Source organism: Arvicola amphibius, chromosome X (assembly GCF_903992535.2).
Source record: "Arvicola amphibius chromosome X, mArvAmp1.2, whole genome shotgun sequence".
Taxonomy (NCBI): Eukaryota; Metazoa; Chordata; class Mammalia; order Rodentia; family Cricetidae; genus Arvicola; species Arvicola amphibius.
The window spans coordinates 56,993,754-57,011,632 of NC_052065.1; the positions used below are offsets into that span (position 1 = coordinate 56,993,754).

Consider the following 17,879-nt stretch of genomic DNA (forward strand, 5'->3'; position numbering starts at 1 on the left):
ATCTCTGACAGTGTTTTGTAGAAGGATTAATTGAATAGAGGAAGACCATCTCCCATATTGGTGACCTGGTTATAAAGAAGTCTTGGGGAAAGACTGCTCACAGTCACTACCAGCTGGTGAATGTTGGTCTGCTCTGTCCCTTTAAAAAGACAAGGAACACCCACTCACTCCCTGTCCACCTAGGTAAACTGATCTTCAGTTTCCAGCCTGAGTTCTTTCTTTTCCATTTCCCTCTCAAATAGGCAGCTTCTGTCTCTCCCCACTTCTCCCCTTCCCCCTTCTGTTCCTCCCTCCCTCTCTCTCTCTCTCTCTCTCTCTCTCTCTCTCTCTTCTCTTCTCTTCTCTTCTCTTCTCTTCTCCCTTCTCTCCTTCCCTTCCATAATCCACAAAATAAATATTCAACCTCACTCTGTATGGTATGCCTATCTGTCTGTCCCTTGCCCACTACATGGCTCCCTGCCCAGGACCAGCCACCTTCAGAGACCTGCAGTGTGGTCTTGTGGCATTCCCATCCATCTGTCTCCCCTCATGGGACTCACTGACCCTCATGGCCCACTGCAGCCACTTGGGGAACTGTGCCATCCCTGCCTTGGACTGGCTGCTCTCGGGACCGGCTGCCCACTGCAGCCACTGGTATCTGCAGCATTTTACTTTTACCATTACATTGGTGCCATGACTCAGAATAAACACATCTATCCTGTTGTTGCTGTGCCTGCCATCCTTTAATGATAGTAGAACCCAGGTTCTTGGTCTTCCAACATGGACTGAAGACTAGAAACTCTCAATGCAATATTGAGACTACATCTAGCCTCATTGATTGAACAGCTACTAGGTTTCCAGCCTCTCTGATGTGAACAGAGCCATTGTTGAACTAGATGCCCCTTATAGCAGAATTTAATCTAATACATTCCCTTTAAATATATACTCACCCGATTGGTTCTGTTCCTTTACAGAACCCTTACTAATACAGTGACCTACCATCATCATCCTCTCATTTTCTACTTCATTGAGCAATTCAGCAAATTCCTTGAATGATTCCGCTAACAAAAGAGAATAAAAAATAAAGTAAATTAGTAATGGTGCATATTGATGAGCGCGCAAAGATTTATGAAACTTGAAGTAGAGACCAGTTCCTTAATCTCACAGAGCCAATAGAGAATGACATGAAACCTAAGGTAAACAGGAGGAGAGGTTAAGTACCCACTATTATTTCTCTTCTTTTTCTTTCCTTTTTTGCTAATCCTCAACTAGAGAGATATTTCACAACTAATATTGTATTTAATCTACTTCATCACACTTAAAAAATGTCTGAGGCTTCTCTAATTGTATGAACAAATAAGACTGTAAGAATTATAGATCAAAGTGATGCTCGGCTACACAGTGAGATCAAGGTCATCCTGATCTCAATCTGTCACCAAAAAACAAGATATGAAAGTTCCTTAATCTTAGCCCTAAATCTATCTCCTTGCATTCTGTCAATTATTTTTACTGATTACCTGAGGACAGATTTTACAGGATCACAGATAAGCAAGGAACTAACTTCTAAATTAGAAAAAAAATCACATAGAGCATTAGATAATATGGATTTTAGTTCAGTAAACAATACAGAGAAAGAGAAGAAACACAAATTTTAGAGAGAAGGCCTGGATTGGAAGACGTTCCCCCATCGTTTTCTTCCTGAGACGCTTTGTGTAAATGACTTGACCCCTCTGAGCTTCAGCTGCCTTACTTATCAACAGGCATGATCATACCTACTTTAGTGTTTCATTCTTTATAGGAAAGAAATTATGTTGTGAATGTGGAGTATGCATACAAAGTAGATAACACTAACATCTCTTCCCTTCTGCAGTCAACTCTCCCACTTACTGGCAGTGTGCTAGCCATTCAATTCTCTGTCCTGGGATTCAATTTCTTCATACACAAAAGAGAAATTTTTCTTGTGTCTTCAAATTCCCCAACTCCCCACTACAAGCATCAAGAACATATGAAAGCCTGGGCAAACAAATGTGTCCAGATATCTATTTATTTGGTTAGTTAGTTAGCTAGTCAGTTTCTCACTATATAGCTGGGACTAGCCTCACTAAAGCTCCTGAGTGCTAGACAGGATTATGACTATATTCAGCCCCTAAATTAGTGCTTTTTAATCAAAAAAGATAGATTCCTTCCATAATATATTGACTATTTCAGAATGTGCTATTTAATTTTCACAAAGTTGTAGATTTCAAAACTGGCTGTTATTGGTAGCTAATCTACTGTGATCACATTTATTGAAGTCTATTTTCTGATTTAATATATAGTCACTTGAAGAATATACCACATATGCTTGAAAAGAATATCCTTAGCACTTCTGGGGTGGAGGACAAAAGAGGACACCAGGTCCCCTGGAACTGGACTTAGAAACAGTTGTAACCCACCATATGGACACTCATTATGAAACCCATGTCTTTCGGAAGAACAGCAAGTGTTCTTTATCACTGAGACATCAATTGGGAAAATGCTCCCATAAAATCCTGCTTTAAGGCATTTTCTTTATAGGTGACTGATGTGGGAGGGCCCAGGTCATCATGGGTGGTTCCACCCCTGGCCTGGTAGTCCTGGGTTCTATGCGAAAGCAGGCTGAGAAAGCCATGGGGAGCAAGCCAGTAAGCAGCACTCCTCTATGGCTTCTATATTAGCTTCTCCCTGAAGGTTGCTGCCCTGTTGGGATTCTCATCCTGATTTCCATCAATGATGAACAGCAATATAAAAGTATAAGCCAAATAAACCCTTTCCTCCTCTTCTTGCTTTTTGGTCATGTGTTTCAATGCAGCAATAGAAACCCTAAGAAAAGTTGGTATCAGGAACTAGATAGAGTATTGCTGTGATTCGCCTGACCATATTTTTGCTTAGAGGAATATAAAATAATTTGGGATACTAAGCAAGGCTTAATGGCCATGCTAATAGGAGCATAGAAGACAGTGCAGTGATTAAAGAGTGGGGGTCCAGAAGAGCTTTCAGAGGAGAAGAATATTAGCATGTGACCTAGACATCATTCTTGTGATAGTTTGGCAAAAAAAATATGGCTGTTTTTTGCCCTTGTGCAGAAAAATTTGCCTGAGGATAAATTGAAGAGTTATGGATTAAGAGCTTTGACAGAGGATTTTCAGATAACCTAGTTTTAACTGTGTTAATTAGTTATTAACGACCATGCATATAAAAATCTGTAATGAAAAGGAGGAAGCTAAACAATGGAAAATACAAGATGTACAGTTTGAGAAAAAAAATGGGGCACCAGGAATTGTAAACAAATTAAATCAAAACCTAATGCTAAATGAAATAAAGGCAGTGATGACCTCAGAGGAAGACTCCACCCAGCTAAGCTTCCAACTTGTGAAAGGGAATTCAAGAAAAGCTTAGGGCCAGGTGTGGTAATAGTCCCAGCACTTGAAAGATAGGATCTGACAGGTCTCTAAGTTCAAGGCCAGCCTGGGTCTACAGAGCAAGTTCCATAACAGTCAAGCTTAGGAAATGAATGACACCACTGACAAAATAAAGATGAGGGAAATGTATTTGAATGAGGGGCCCATGTTCTAGCCCCAGCAAGCAGCAGAACTTGGCAGCTTTGGCCAAGTGGTTCTAGTTTTAGAGTCAATACAAAGGAACCATAGAATCTCCCTCCATGGCTAAAAAAAATCTGTTGAAATCAGGCATGTGTCAGAGGTATCCCTGCATGAAGACCAGAGAAGCCATTGCTTGAAGATATAAAGGTGAAGCCTGCATTGCCTTGGAGATCTCAAGATGTTGAAGAAGCCAGAGCCTTGGGATACCTACTAAAAAGAGCTGCCGATAGGGAATGTAATCAGCCCAAGAGAAAGTGTATTGCTGTGTTAACAAAGTCCAAAGGAGTTGGAAATTTGAAGAGCACTTGTTATCACACATGAATATACAGACTTTGGTGCTTGACCAGCTGGTTTTCAGTCTTTCTTTGGTCCAGTATTTCCTCACCATGCTCCCTTTCCTAAGTTTTGGAATGGTAATGTATGTCTTGTGCCATTATATGTTAGAAGTATGAGATTCGCCTTTTGATTTTGATTTTTTGTATGTTTTTTAGTTGATTTTTATTGAGCTCTACATTTTTCTCTACTCCCATCCGTGCCTCTCCCCTTCCCCCTTCAACCCTCATCCAAGGTCCCCATGCTCCCAATTTACTCAAGAGATCTTGTCTTTTTCTACTTCCCATGTAGATTAGATCTATGTAAGTCTCTCTTAGTATCCTCATTGTTGTCTAAGTTCTCTGGGATTGTGGTTTGTAGGCTGGTTTTCTTTGCTATTATGTTTAAAAACCACCTATGATTGAGAACATGTGATAATTCTCTTTCTGTGTCTGGGTTACTTTACTCAAAATAATGTTTTCTAGGGGCGGGAGAGATGGCTCAGAGGTTAAGAGCACTGACTGCTCTTCCAGAGGTCCTGAGTTCAAGTCCCAGAAACCACATGGTGGCTCACAGCCATCTATAATGAGATCTGGTTCCCTCTTCTAGCATGCAAGCATCCATGCAAGGAATATTGTATACGTAATAAATAAATAAATCTTTAAAAAAATAATAATGTTTTCTAGCTCCATCCATTTTCCTGCAAAATTCAAGATGTTGTTATTTTTTTCTGCTGTGTAGTACTCCATTGTGTAAATGTACCACATTTTCCTTATCCATCCTTTGGTCAAGGGGCATTTAGGTTGTTTCCAGGTTCTGGCTATGACAAACAATGCTGCTATGAACATAGTTGAGCACATGTCCTTATGGCACGATTCAGCATCCTTTGGATATATACCCAAAAGTGGTATTACTGGGTCTTGAGGAAGGTTGTTTCCTAATTTTCTGAGAAATCGTCACACTGACATCCAAAGGGGCTGTACCAGCTTGCATTCCCACCAGCAATGCAGAAGTGTTCCCTTTTCCCCACAACCTCTCCAGCATAAGTTGTCATCAGTGTTTTTTATCTTGGCCACTCTTACAGGTCTAAGATGGAATCTCATAGCTGTTTTGTTTACATTTCTCTGATGACTAAGGATGTTGAACATTTCCTTATGTGTCTTTCAGCCATTTTGATTTTATAGGGGATTACAATTATGAGGGTGCAAGAGTCTCACAAGAGACTTTGAACTTTGGAATCTTAAACAGTGCTGATACTGTATAGACTATGGAGATCTTTGAAGTTGGACTTAATCCATTTTGTATTATGCTATGGGCTCAAGTCTTTGGGGGCCAGGGAGTAGAATATGGTGATCTGAATGAAAATGACCCCCTCAAAGGGAGAAGCATTATTAGGAAGTGTGGCCTTTTTGGAGTAGGTGTGGCCTTGGAGGAAGTGTCAACTGAGGGTGGGCTTTAAGGTTTCAGAATCTCAAGCCAGGGACAGTGGCTTACTCTCTCTTCCTGCTGCCTGCCAATCCAGACAGATGTGGAACTCTGGACTCCTTTTCCAGCACAATGTCTGCCTACACACTGCCATGCTTCCTGTCATGACAATGATGGACTAAACCTCTGTTGGACCCAATTAAATGCATTCCTTGTTAAGAGTTGCCATGGTTGTGGTGTCTCTTCACAGCAACAGAAATCCTAACTAAGATAGTCTTTGTTGAATTGTCATGTATGTATTTGAGGGTGTGCCTTCAATACTTAGCTAGGCAATTTACAATTCTATTCCAGCCTCTACTTGATGCCTGCCCAAAGACTCAAGTCATCTAAAAGTTGGGGAACAGAGCTTTCTCGGTTCTTTTTTAGATAAATACAAACACTGAGCAGATGCAAAGCTTTATATATGTGCATGGCCTAGAGCTTTTCAGAGCTCTCAAAGGTGCTTGTTCTTCTTTTACCTTTTATGAGTACTGTCCAGCAATTTGCTTGCTGTTTTAGTCCTTCTACTGCCTGCAGTAACTGGAGTTCTAAACAACTACCATTAAGTATTTTCTTTTTATATGCATTAAAAATTGGTAAAATATATTTTGACCATGTTTCTTCCCTCCCCTAATTCTTCCCTGATCCTCCCAACCTCCCTACCCACCCAATTTTATTTTTAAAATGCCCTGAAAAAAAACTTTGAAACAATCAAGCTCTGAGTCATTTCAAATAAGGCAAGCTGTAGAAGTCATAATTCTCAGAACTGGGGAGATTAAAAAATCATTCTTCTTTCTCAAATGGCTTCAAAAAATAGTGGTTTTCATATGTTCTAGGATTATGCAATTAGTTTACAAAGTTACTCCAGAGCATTTTTTTTTAAATCAGTAGGAACACACACCAAGATAAAATGCCACAAAGTTCATTGCTGTTTCAAATATTAACCCATTTTTCAAAGTAGCCATGCTCTATTTGTTGCAGTATTCACTTGGATAAAATTCTGTGTGAATAAAAAGTTGATGATACAAATGGTTCCCAGTGCATTTGCTGCTTTTAGAGATCATATTTTGAGGGTGACGTCTCCATCAGGTGCTACTGAGGCAATGCGATCAGAGTTTTAAAAGATCACTCTGAACCTAGGTTTTATACATTCTACGCAAGCACTCTACCCCAAGTGAGCTACATCCTCTACCCAAGCCCTACCTCCCTTTTATGATTTGTTTGGTTTTGTGCTTTTGAAAAAAATATCTCACTTTGAAGCCCAGGGTGTCCTAAAACTTGATATAATTCTGTCACAATCTGCCAAGTACTTTGGATTACAAGCATGTATTACCATATCCAGCTTGACCCTCTTTTCTCTTGAAGAGGGGAGCTCTCCTGTATTCTATGCAGGTCTTGAACTCACTATGTAGACAAGGATAGCCTTCAACTCTTGATCTCCTGCCTCCATATCCCAACTTCAGTACTATAGGCATGCATACACGAGGCTTTTGAACCTTACTTTCAATTAATAAGGTATTCAATAATTTCTGAATTAATTCAAAGTTAAGTTGCAGAGTCAAGAAGAACCGATCTGGAAATGGTGACACAGGCCTACTATTACTGGGGAGATAGGATTGCGACACTAGGTCAGTGTTAACTATGTAAGCAAAAGCTCCCAGAAACAAATAGCCCCTTCAACTGAACCTTCTAAAAGCCTGATTTACTGAAGAGACCTTCAGTGATGGTGCAGAATTTAGAACAGTGGCAAGTTCAGAACCAATTTATCTTGGACTAGCATTAGCCCTCGTCCTGGTCATTTATTGTAAACCTCTCTATCTAACCTAAAAGCTCTGTGAGCACTGGGTAAATCAATTGGTAGAGACAGAGCACTCATTTTGTAACCATCCACAAAGCCAGGGACACTCAGGCCTAGAAGAAACGCCCCATCATTTAGCCCACCTAGGTAGTACTCCCACCAATGAAGATACCTTGATTCATAACTTTCTGTGTTCTATTACTATAAAACCTTTCTGAAACTGCTTCCATACTGGGACACAGAAATTGGAGTAACCTAATTCTGTGTTCCTAGGCTGTGGTCACTCCTATCTGGATCCAGAATAAACTATGTCTTATCCACCTTGAGGTAAGAGTTATGAGTTGTGTTTATTAGCCATCTATTTCTTCCTTCCTTCCTTCCATCCTTTCTTTTTCTCTTCCTTTCTTTCTAATGAAGTGCTGTCTCAAATGAATAAATATCTTTAAAAGAAGTTCATTGTTCTCTATTGACCTACAAAATCTTCTATAAATTTATTTGTTAAAAGTAGATTCCAAAATCTTACTGAGACATATGGCATGAGGCAAGAAATACCAGCAAAGTGGAGACAGCATCTGCATTCTAGATATTCATTATCCAGAAGTCTCATAGTTCTATCATCATCTCTATTACTCCAACTAACTCATTTCATTCTTTTTATTTTGGAAGACAAGGTCTTACTATGTATCTCAGGCTAGCCTAGAACTCACTATATAATCCAGACTCGTAGACCTACAATAAAAATCCTGCCTTAGCTTTCTCAATATTGGGATCATAGGCGGCCACAAGCAGGCATGTGGTTTTTAGTCCTGAAGAAATTAGAACGTGAATGGCCAAGGACACAAAGCTGACGACATCCTCAGAAAGAGATTGCATTTCAATGCTTATTCAACAGTTTTAAGAAAACCAGGTATCACTAGAAACAGACAAAACTCCCACGCCTCTGGCTATTCATTTGGTCTCCAAATGGTGTTTTCTTCTCTTTGCACATTCTCATGTTCGCCTTTTATGTCTTATGTCTGTCCTTTTTCGCTAACGTTGAAAACGCTTTAAGTACAAAAACAGTGTTTATTTCTAACTAAATAGGCATGTCTTACTGGATACACTTTTAGTGAAACAGCATGAATAACTGCAGCACCTGATGCGAAGTAGCACAAATGCTTCGCTGGAGTTAAAGGAAGAAAAAGAAGTAAGAGCTTTAGCACGCCTTTAATCCCAGCACTCGGGAGGCAGAGGCAGGCGGATCTCTGATTTCGAGGCCAGCCTGGTCTACAAGAGCTAGTTCCAGGACAGGCTCTAGAAACTACAGGGAAACCCTGTCTCGAAAAAAAAAAAAAAAAAAACCCAAAAAAAAAAAAAACAAAAAAAAAAATAAGTGTAGTTAAAATTTAATTTTTCTTAATAATAAAAACTCAGAGTCAGATATAAGGGACTGAAAGCTGAGAGGTCAGTGAAGCAGTGCAGCCAGCTACTCGGGAGACCTTTTACCTCTACCGAATCCTCCAACTGAAGGGGTGATCCTGTCTACAAATCCTCAGACTACATCTCCAGACTGCCCTGAGCTCCTGTCTCTTTCCACCTTATCTTCCTCTCTCCGCCCAGCCATATCACTCCTGTCTTCACCTCCCTAGTGCTGGGACTGAAGGCATGTAACTCTCAAATACTGGGATTAAAGGTGTGAGCCACCACTGCCTGACTCTGTTTCTCTTTGAGACTGAATTAATCTAGTGTAGCCCAGGGTAGCCTTGAACTCACAGAGATCCCTCTGCCTCTGTCCTCCTGGTGCTGGGATTAAAGGTGTGTGTCACCACTGCCTGGCCTCTATGGTTAACTAGTTGCTTAGCTCTGCACTCTGATCTTCAGTCAAGCTTTCTTTATTAGGTAACAAACAAAATTTCACCACGAGTAAGGAGACCAGACCATCCTCTAGTGTGCTATTAGGAGTCACTAAAAAGAACTTCCTGCCCCCTCTGCAGATAGAAAAAAATGATGACTAGGAAAATTGGCTACAAAAAGGAGGGAAAATGCCCTGTCAAGCCAAAACCAGCGTGATCATCAACAACCACCATAAACATGGCTAGGGAAATTGTTTGCCACATTCTTCAATAATTTCAAGCTGCTCTGAAATATTAAAATGAGACTCTGGCAGAATTAACTCTCTCTGGAAAATGTCAAGGAAGAAAAATATAAAGGTAGGGAAGATACCATACTATATGTGTTTCAGATCTAATATCATTCATTTTTACCACCTTAACAATGAGAAAATAGAAGTTCAGTAAAACTAAGGTTGAAATAAACTAGGTTGAAATAGACACTGCCTTCTAAAAGCATCATAAATTTTCAATAATGTTGACAACATTGATCAAGTGGCTTACAACTGCTTATACTCTTTTACCTACAAACTTCATTTGGAAAGCAAGCCTAAAAATAACTCCGACCACAAGGGAAAAAGCTTTTAGAGCCAAGGTAAGCACTCATCATTATTAATGGCCGTGAAAAAATTAAAAATAATTAAAATGTAAACATGTCAAAGAAATGATTAAGTGTATCTACTTAAAGGACCATTTTCCTTGCTTCTTAAATAGAACATTACACAAAATTTTATCAACATAGTAAAATGTCTATGGTGTCACATTGTGCGAAACAGGAAGAATGTAAAAATTTTTAAGTAAGACAGACTGACTAAAAAACTTTTTCCTGGGGTTTTCAAAGAAAGAGAGAAACATGAAGTTGGGTGGGTAGAGATGTGGGGAAGATCTGGGAGGTGCTGGAGAAGGTAAAAAAAATCAAATATATTGTATGAAATTTTTAAAATAATTTTTGCATGTATATGAAGTAAAATAAATTATATGTACAATATGATTGCAAACAAGTACAGAAAATCAAACTGAGATGAGAAAGGAAGAACTCAATGGTGGTTCTCTATGAAAAGGACATATGTATAAATTTCTGAATCAAGATTAACTGATTTAAAATCCCACTTAATCAAGACATGAGAAGCAAAAAGAAGCTAGACACACGATAATCCCAGCACTGGGAAGGCAGAGGAAGGTGGATCTCTATGAGTTCTAGGCCAGCCTATTCCACATCATGAATTCTAGGACAGCCAAGGTTATGTAATGAGACCCTGTCTCAAAACATTAACAACAACAACAACAACAACAGAAACAGTAACAGCAACAAGCCAGTCACAGTGAAGCATGTCTGTAATCCCAGCATTTGGAAAGCTAAAATCTGGGGACTGTCAGATTGAAGCCAATCTTGAATGTATAATGACAACTTGTCAAAAAGGCAGAAGGAAAGAGGAAAAAGAAAGGGAAGAGGAGTTGTGGCTTTCCTCCTCAGTCATTTTTCGAAGTGAAAGACTGGCTATAATTCCATTACAAGAATACATTCAAGAATACTGTGGTTCCACAGTTAACAATACTTCCTGCTCATTCAGAGAGCCACAGCACAGTTCAATTCTCAGCACTTCCCCATGTACGGTGGCTCAGCTAGTAACTGCCAATGATTCAGTTCCAAGGCTTGGCCATCTTCTTTTAGCCTCTGGAAGTACCTCTCCACTCAAGTATCATTCTCCTCAACATACAATTTTTAAAATAAAATATATAGTTTAAAAAAATAACAAGCAAATGGCTCCTGTTGGTGCTATAGCAAAAATTTAAGCCACAGTGAGGCAGTGGTGGTATACGCCTTTAATTGCAGTACTCAGGAGACAGAGGCTGGCAGGTCTTTGTGAGTTCGAGGCCAGCCTGGTCAACAAGAGCTAGTCCCAGGGCAGGCTCCAAAGCTACACAAAAAAACTCTGTCTCAAAAAACCAAAGAAAAAGAAAAAAGAAAAGCCACAAATGGAGGTGGAGGCAAGAGGATCATCCTCATCTGCCACACTGCTACATAGTGAGTTTAAAAGCTAGTCTTGGCTACAAGACAACCTATTTCAAAACGAAAAAGAACAAAAGAAGAAAAGAAATCCGTGTACAGTTCTAACAGTCTAGAGCGGCTAAGCTGGTCAGTGTCGTTTTAACAAGATCTATAGCATCATTTCTACCCCGGCCCCTCGGCCCAGCCTCTAACTAGCTATGTAGCCAAGGGTAACTTGAAACTCCCATCCTTTTCTATTTCACAGATGGTGGAATTAGCAGTATGTCTTTGGTCTCTGCCTTTTTTCTTTCCTTCTTTCTTTCTTTCTTTCTTTCTTTCTTTCTTTATTGTTTTTTGTTTATTTTCTTTCCTTTGAAGGTGGTACACTTTCCCATTTATTTGTATGTTTTGTGACTTTTTGTTGAAAATTGAGTTCAGATTCGGGGCTTATTTTTCTTTTGTTATTGGTAATTACTGCTTATTGTTGCAGGCAGTATTTAAAACAAAGATCGTGATATAAACATAAAATCTTGAATTTTTTTCTGAATGAAACTGGAGTTTTTCCTGGGCATATGAATTCACTTTCACATTTTCTTTTTCTTTTTTTATTTTATTGCTTTTATTGAGCTATATATTTTCTTCCACTTCCCTCCCTTCCTCTCCCCTCCCCTTCTACCCTCTCCAATAATCCCCATGCTCCCAATTTACTCAGGAGATCTTGTCTTTTTCTACTTCCCATGTAGATTAGATCTATGTATGTCTCTCTTAGGGTCTTCTTTGTTGTCTAGGATCTCTGGGATTGTGAATTGTAGGCTGGTTTTTCGTTGTTTTAAGTCTAAAAGCCACCAATGAGTGAGTACATATTATATTTGTCCTTCTGGGTCTGGGTTACCTCACTCAATATGATGTTTTCTAGATCCATCTATTTGCCCACAAATTTCAAGATGTCATTTTTTTTCTGCTGTGTAATTATAAATTATAAATTGTGTAAATATACCACATTTTCCTTATCCATTATTCAGTCAAGGGACATTTAGGTTGTTTCCAGGTTCTGGCTATGACAAACAAAGCTGCTATGAACATAGTTGAGCACATGTCCTTGTGGCATGATACCCAAAAATGGTATTAATGGGTCTTAAGGAAGGTTGTTTCCTAATTTTCTGAGAAATCGCCACACTGATATCCAAAGCAGCTGTACCAGTTTGAGCTCCCACCAGCAATGCAGAAGTGTTCCCTTTCTTTAACAACCTCCCCAGCATAAGTTGTCATCAGTGTTTTTGATTTTGGCCACTCTTACAGATGTAAGATGGAATCTCAGAGTTGTTTTGATTTGCATTTCTCTGATGGCTAAAGACTTTGAGCATTCCTTAAGTGTCTTTCAGCCATTTTAGATTCTCAGATTAACCAAGACAATGGGGACGAGATAATCAAAGATAGGTGTGCAGAGTGCCTAAACACATGTCAGCAATGTAAAAATCCTTGTCAATATTAAATCTCAGTTATTTTTTCTGTTATTTATTGAAGACTTGCATGTATATGACATATCCAATTCCATAAGTGCCTCTTTTTTCTGTTAGTATGTTCTAACACTGTGCCCATTTTCCTGGAGAACAATGAACATAGGAGAGAATTACACACTGTCACTGAATGTCACCATAAACATTAACTCGTGCTGTGTAATCAAGAGTCTATAAACTTAGCATAGTGACAAGCAACAATAAAATTGACTTCCTAGCACTGCCAGATTCCTGTGGGTTTCTGTGGTCTCCCTGATCGCTTTTGCCTGTGACATCTTTGTTTCTTAACGTGTGATTTATGATAGCTCTTTAACTTAGCTACCGCTCGCTACCTCTCACCTGGCAACTTCATCAGCTCCCAGTTACCACCTGACTATTGCTGCAGCAGCTACGTCCAACAGTTTTACATTGTAAACCTTGCCATCTACGAAATTCCCGCCTGAGAGAGGCAATATCGATTTTAGAAAAATTATGCAAGTTCAAAACATTGTATTGGGCTTCATTCATAGCTGTTCTGGGGGTACTTATGAGCCTCTGGACTAAGTTGGGTATGCCTGTAGAGATTCTGACTCTGTGAACTAACTTTTGTTAAGGGAGACAGGAGAGTGACTTGGAGAATTCATGGGCTTGCTGTGTCCACTACACATTTTGTGTTTGTCATTTTCTAAGCTGAGATTTGTGGTAATGTGCGAGGAAGTGGCAATGCTTCAGCAGCTGAGGTTGATGCTGTTTGGAGTCCCTGAAACAAAAATCTTGGGGACTTCGTGGAAGTCTGTTGTTGAGAAGAAACAGTTGTTCCAGAAGCTGATGTAGCAGTGTGTGCCATGTCCTACTGGTCTTGAGTTGTACACTCTCTGCTTCACGGGAAGAATGTGTACAAGTCCAGTTAGGGTGGAACAGAGTTAGACTGTTAGATTTTACATTGAATATGCAGAGGACCCAGAATTCCACAATGGGCTTTTAATGATAGATTTGAAAGACAACTTGGTACATTTGCCCAAAGTAGATTGCAGATACCTAAATGTTGTGGTTTGACTGAAAATGGTCCCATAGGCTCGTGTATTTGAATGCTTGGTTCTCAGCTGATGGGAAGGAGTAGGAGGTGTGGCCTTGTTGGATGTGTGCCCCTGGGGGGCGGGATTTGAGGGTTCAAAAGTCCACATCATTGCCTATTGCTAGTTATAGTCCTCTTTTTCTCCCACAATCATTTCCCTAACCCACCATCCCAACACACATTCCATTCCTCCTTCCCTGCCTGCCTGGCTGCCTGCCTACCATACATATACTTGTGAACCAGCTTCAGTGCCATGCCGGCTTGCCCACTGCCATGTTCCCTACCATGGTTATGGACTCGCCCTTTGAAACTGTACTCACCAAATAGACTATTTCTTCTGTAAGTTGCCTTGTCATGCTGTCTTATCACAGTGATAGAAAAGTAAGACACGAGGAGAAATGAAAATGATTCTATAGCTCATGGAGAAATCCCGACTTCCCTGAAGCATCGCTTGATGTTCAGCTCCAGGTCTTCCCCTGAACAGTATGTGTTCAATGGGGAAAGCTCAAAGCCAAATAAGGGCATTTGTTTCCACTCTAGGCTACGACATTTGTGCCTTCAGTTTGCATTGGTCTTTTCTGCAGCTCCCATGGCTTCTAAGATGGATGCTACTTTTCTCAGGCCTGTGACAAAATATCGGATAAAAAGCTAGCTAGAGAAAGAAAGTTTATTCTCACTCAGTTTATCCGTGCAGTTCACCATGGTGGGGACAGAATGAGCAATGCTTGATGTAGCTTGTCACACGGCATCCACAGGAAGCAGAGAGAAATGAACATGCATACAGAGTCCAGTTTCTCCTTTTTAGTAAGTCTAGGACGCAAGCCCATGGAATGGTGTTGCCCATGTTTAGAGTGGGCCTTCTAACTCAGTTCTTCTAATTTAGATAACCCCTCACAGATACTCTATCTCTTTTTGTCTTGACACAGGGTTTCTCTGTGTATCCCTGGCTGCCCTGGAACTCACTTTGTAGATCAGGTTGATCTCAAACTCAGAGATCTGTCTGCCTCTGCCTCTGAAGTGCTGGGAATAAAGGTGTGTGACACCACTGTCTGGCTTCCTTACAGTTATTCTTAGAGACTAACATAATCTAGATAACTCTTTCCAAGTATGTTCTGAAGCTTCCCTCCTGTATTTTTATAATCCTGTCAAAATGAACATATTAACCATTACAGAAGTAAAAGTTTTTGGAGTCTCATGTCTGCTTCAGGTTTGAGGTTTGTTTATTAGCTGTGGGATATTAGCATTGTTACTTGAACCTATTGAGCCTCCATTGTTCTCTTCTGTAAACTATGGAATATCATTTACTTCATAAGTCTATGTGGAATAAATAGAATAACCCATGTGGATTAGAATGTATGTAAATTATTTAGCTTAGTATCTGGCATATAGTTGCTAGTCAATAACTGAGCCAAAATAAATCTGGCTTTCCTTAATTTGGTCACAGCAATAAAAAAAAGTAACTTATATAGTCATCTTACAGATTAAAAAAATTAACATTCAAAGAGGTGAAATTGCTTGCCCAAGTAACACACCAAATAAGTTGTAGATCTGCAAGTCAAGCTTAGGCTGTCAGCCTCCAGAGCCATTGATAATCTTAGTAAGTCAGGCTCTTGGACCAGGACCTACCTGCATAAGTAGAATGAAATCCAATCAGATTGTAATAACTCAAATACAAGTACCAACCTCACTAGGTACACAACCACATTTAATTAAAATACTCATCAATGTTATTAATACAAAGGTATTTATCATGATACCATCTAAAATAGTGAAAACGATAAATAAGGTGAATCCCAAAAGTAGCTAAATAGAAAATAAACTATAAATATATCAAATATATAAATAAAATATAACAATGCAGATATATCTATTATTCTCATTTGGTAAACATGCATTCAGCAGCTAATGTATACCTAGCATTCTCTTAGGTGTTGGCAAAAGAGCAGTGGATGAAATAATGTCCTTGCTTTCTCATGAAACTTAGGAAGAAATTTAAATTTAAATGGAAAAATTAAATTTGCTGTATAAAATTTTAAGTAAAAATTATAAAATATCACTATTTGAACCTACTAAAAAATATGTACACACACACACACTTATTTGAGACAAGATCTATATAGCCCAGGCTAGACTATGCAGCCAAGGATAAATTTGAACTTCTGATGCTCTGCTTCTGCCTTCCACGTGCTGAGATTATAGATAGGTGTGTGCAACCCCATACAATTTTATGCAGTGCTGGGAATCAAATCCGGAGCTTCTTGCATAGCTGACAAGTGTAGTGAAGAGCTGGCAGGCCTGCTTTTCGTCCTTCCCGGCTCCCACATGGCTAGCTTTACACCCGAAATAACAACACACAAACTGTATTCATTTAAACACTGCCTGGCCCATTAGTTTCAGCCTCTTATTAGATAATTCTCACATCTTGCTTTAACCCATATTTAGTAATGTGTATAGCACCACGAGGTGGTGTCTTACCAGGAAAGATTCAGCATGTCTGACCTGGTGGCTGGCTCCATGGCATCTGTCTCCCTGAGGAGAGGCATGGCATCTTCCTGAAGCATCTGCCTAACTTCCCTTCTTCCCAGCATTCTGTTCTGTTTACTCTGCCTACCTAATTTTCTGTCCTATCAGAGCCAAGGCAGTTTCTTTATTAACCAATGAAATGAACACATAGACACTCCTCCATCAGACAAGTACTCTACCAACTGAGCTATATCCCCAGCCTAAATTTTATATTCATTAAGAAGTAGTTTCCATGCGAAGAACATGGATATATGAGCGATATATGCCTCCAATCCCAGCACTTGAGAGGCTGAGACTGGACAATCAAGAGTTCAAAGCCAGGGACTAGAGGGATGGTTCAGCAGTTAAAACCAGGTACTGTTCTTGCAGAGGAACTGCGGTTCCCAGGACCCATGACCGATGCTTCCCAACCACCTCCAGCTGCAGGGCATCTAGCTCTCTGGCCTCTTCCAGCACTATACTCATCTGCCCATATCTACAGACAGATATATATGGAAATACGCAATTAAAAACAAAATAACTCTTAGAAGTTCACTGCCAGCCTGGGACACACAGCAACCTTGTCTCAAGAAAAAGAAAAGAAAAGAAAAAGAGGAAAGAAAAATTAGCCTTTGCTGGAGAGGATGTGGAGTAAGGGGTACACTCATCCATTGCTGGTGGGAATGCAAACTTGTGCAACCACTTTGGAAATCAGTGTGGCAGTTTCTCGGGAAATTCGGAATCAACCTGCCCCAGGATCCAGCATTACCACTCTTGGGAATATACCCAAGAGATGCCCTATCATACTACAAAAGCATTTGTTCAACTATATTCATAGCAGCATTTGTAATAGCCAGAACCTGGAAACAACCTAGATGCCCTTCAAGGGAAGAATGGATAAAGAAAGTGTGGAATATATACACATTAGAATACTACTCAGCTGTAAAAAACAATGACATCTTGAATTTTGCATGCAAATGGATGGAAATAGAAAACACTATTCTGAGTGAGGTAACCCAGACCCAAAAAGATGAGATTGGTATGTACTCACTCATAAGTGGATTCTAGACATAAATAAAGGTCAGTGAACCTATAATTCCTGATCCTAGAGAAGCTAAATAAGAAGGTGAACCCAAAGAAAAACATATAGTTATCATCCTGGATATTGGAAGTAGACTAGATTGCCAGGCAAAAATTGGGATCTTGGGGGTGGAGGTGGGGTGGCGGTAAGGGGTGATGGGGAGATGTGGAGAGAAAAGTGAGGAGGGGAGGATGGGGAGACCCTGGGGGAATGGGATGGTTGGGATGGAGGAAGGGTGGATAGGGGAACAGGGAAGAAGATATCTTAATTAAGGGAGCCATTTTAGGTTTAGCAAGAGACTTCACTCTAGAGGGATTCCCAGGTATCCATGGAGATGTCCCCAGCTAGTTCCTTGGGCAGCTGAGGAGAGGGAGCCTGAAATGGCCAGATCCTATAGCCATACTGATGAATATCTTGCATATTACCGTAGAAGCTTCATCTGGCGATGGATGGAGATAGAGACAGAGACCCACATTAGAGTGCAGGACTGAGCTCCCAAGGCTCAAATGAGGAGCTGAAGGAGGGAAAACATGAGCAAGGAAGTCAGGATTGCAAGGGGTGCGCCCACCCACTGAGACTGTGGGGCTGATCTAATGGGAGCTCACCAAGGCCAGCTCGACTGAGACTGAAAAAGCATGGGATAAAACTGGACTCTCTGAACATGGCGGACAACAAGGGCTGACTGAGAAGCCAA

The 17,879-nt window shown here is 40.1% G+C and overlaps 1 protein-coding gene across 1 annotated transcript in view; it reads right to left on the reverse strand.

Annotated features, from left to right (window-relative positions):
• Positions 1 to 17,879, reverse strand: part of Ophn1 (oligophrenin 1) — a 338,469-nt gene that overhangs the window by 221,738 nt on the left and 98,852 nt on the right. Inside the window, 1 exon segment of the mRNA XM_042054391.1 lies at positions 979 to 1,040. Coding sequence (XP_041910325.1) covers positions 979 to 1,040 — 62 coding nt within the window.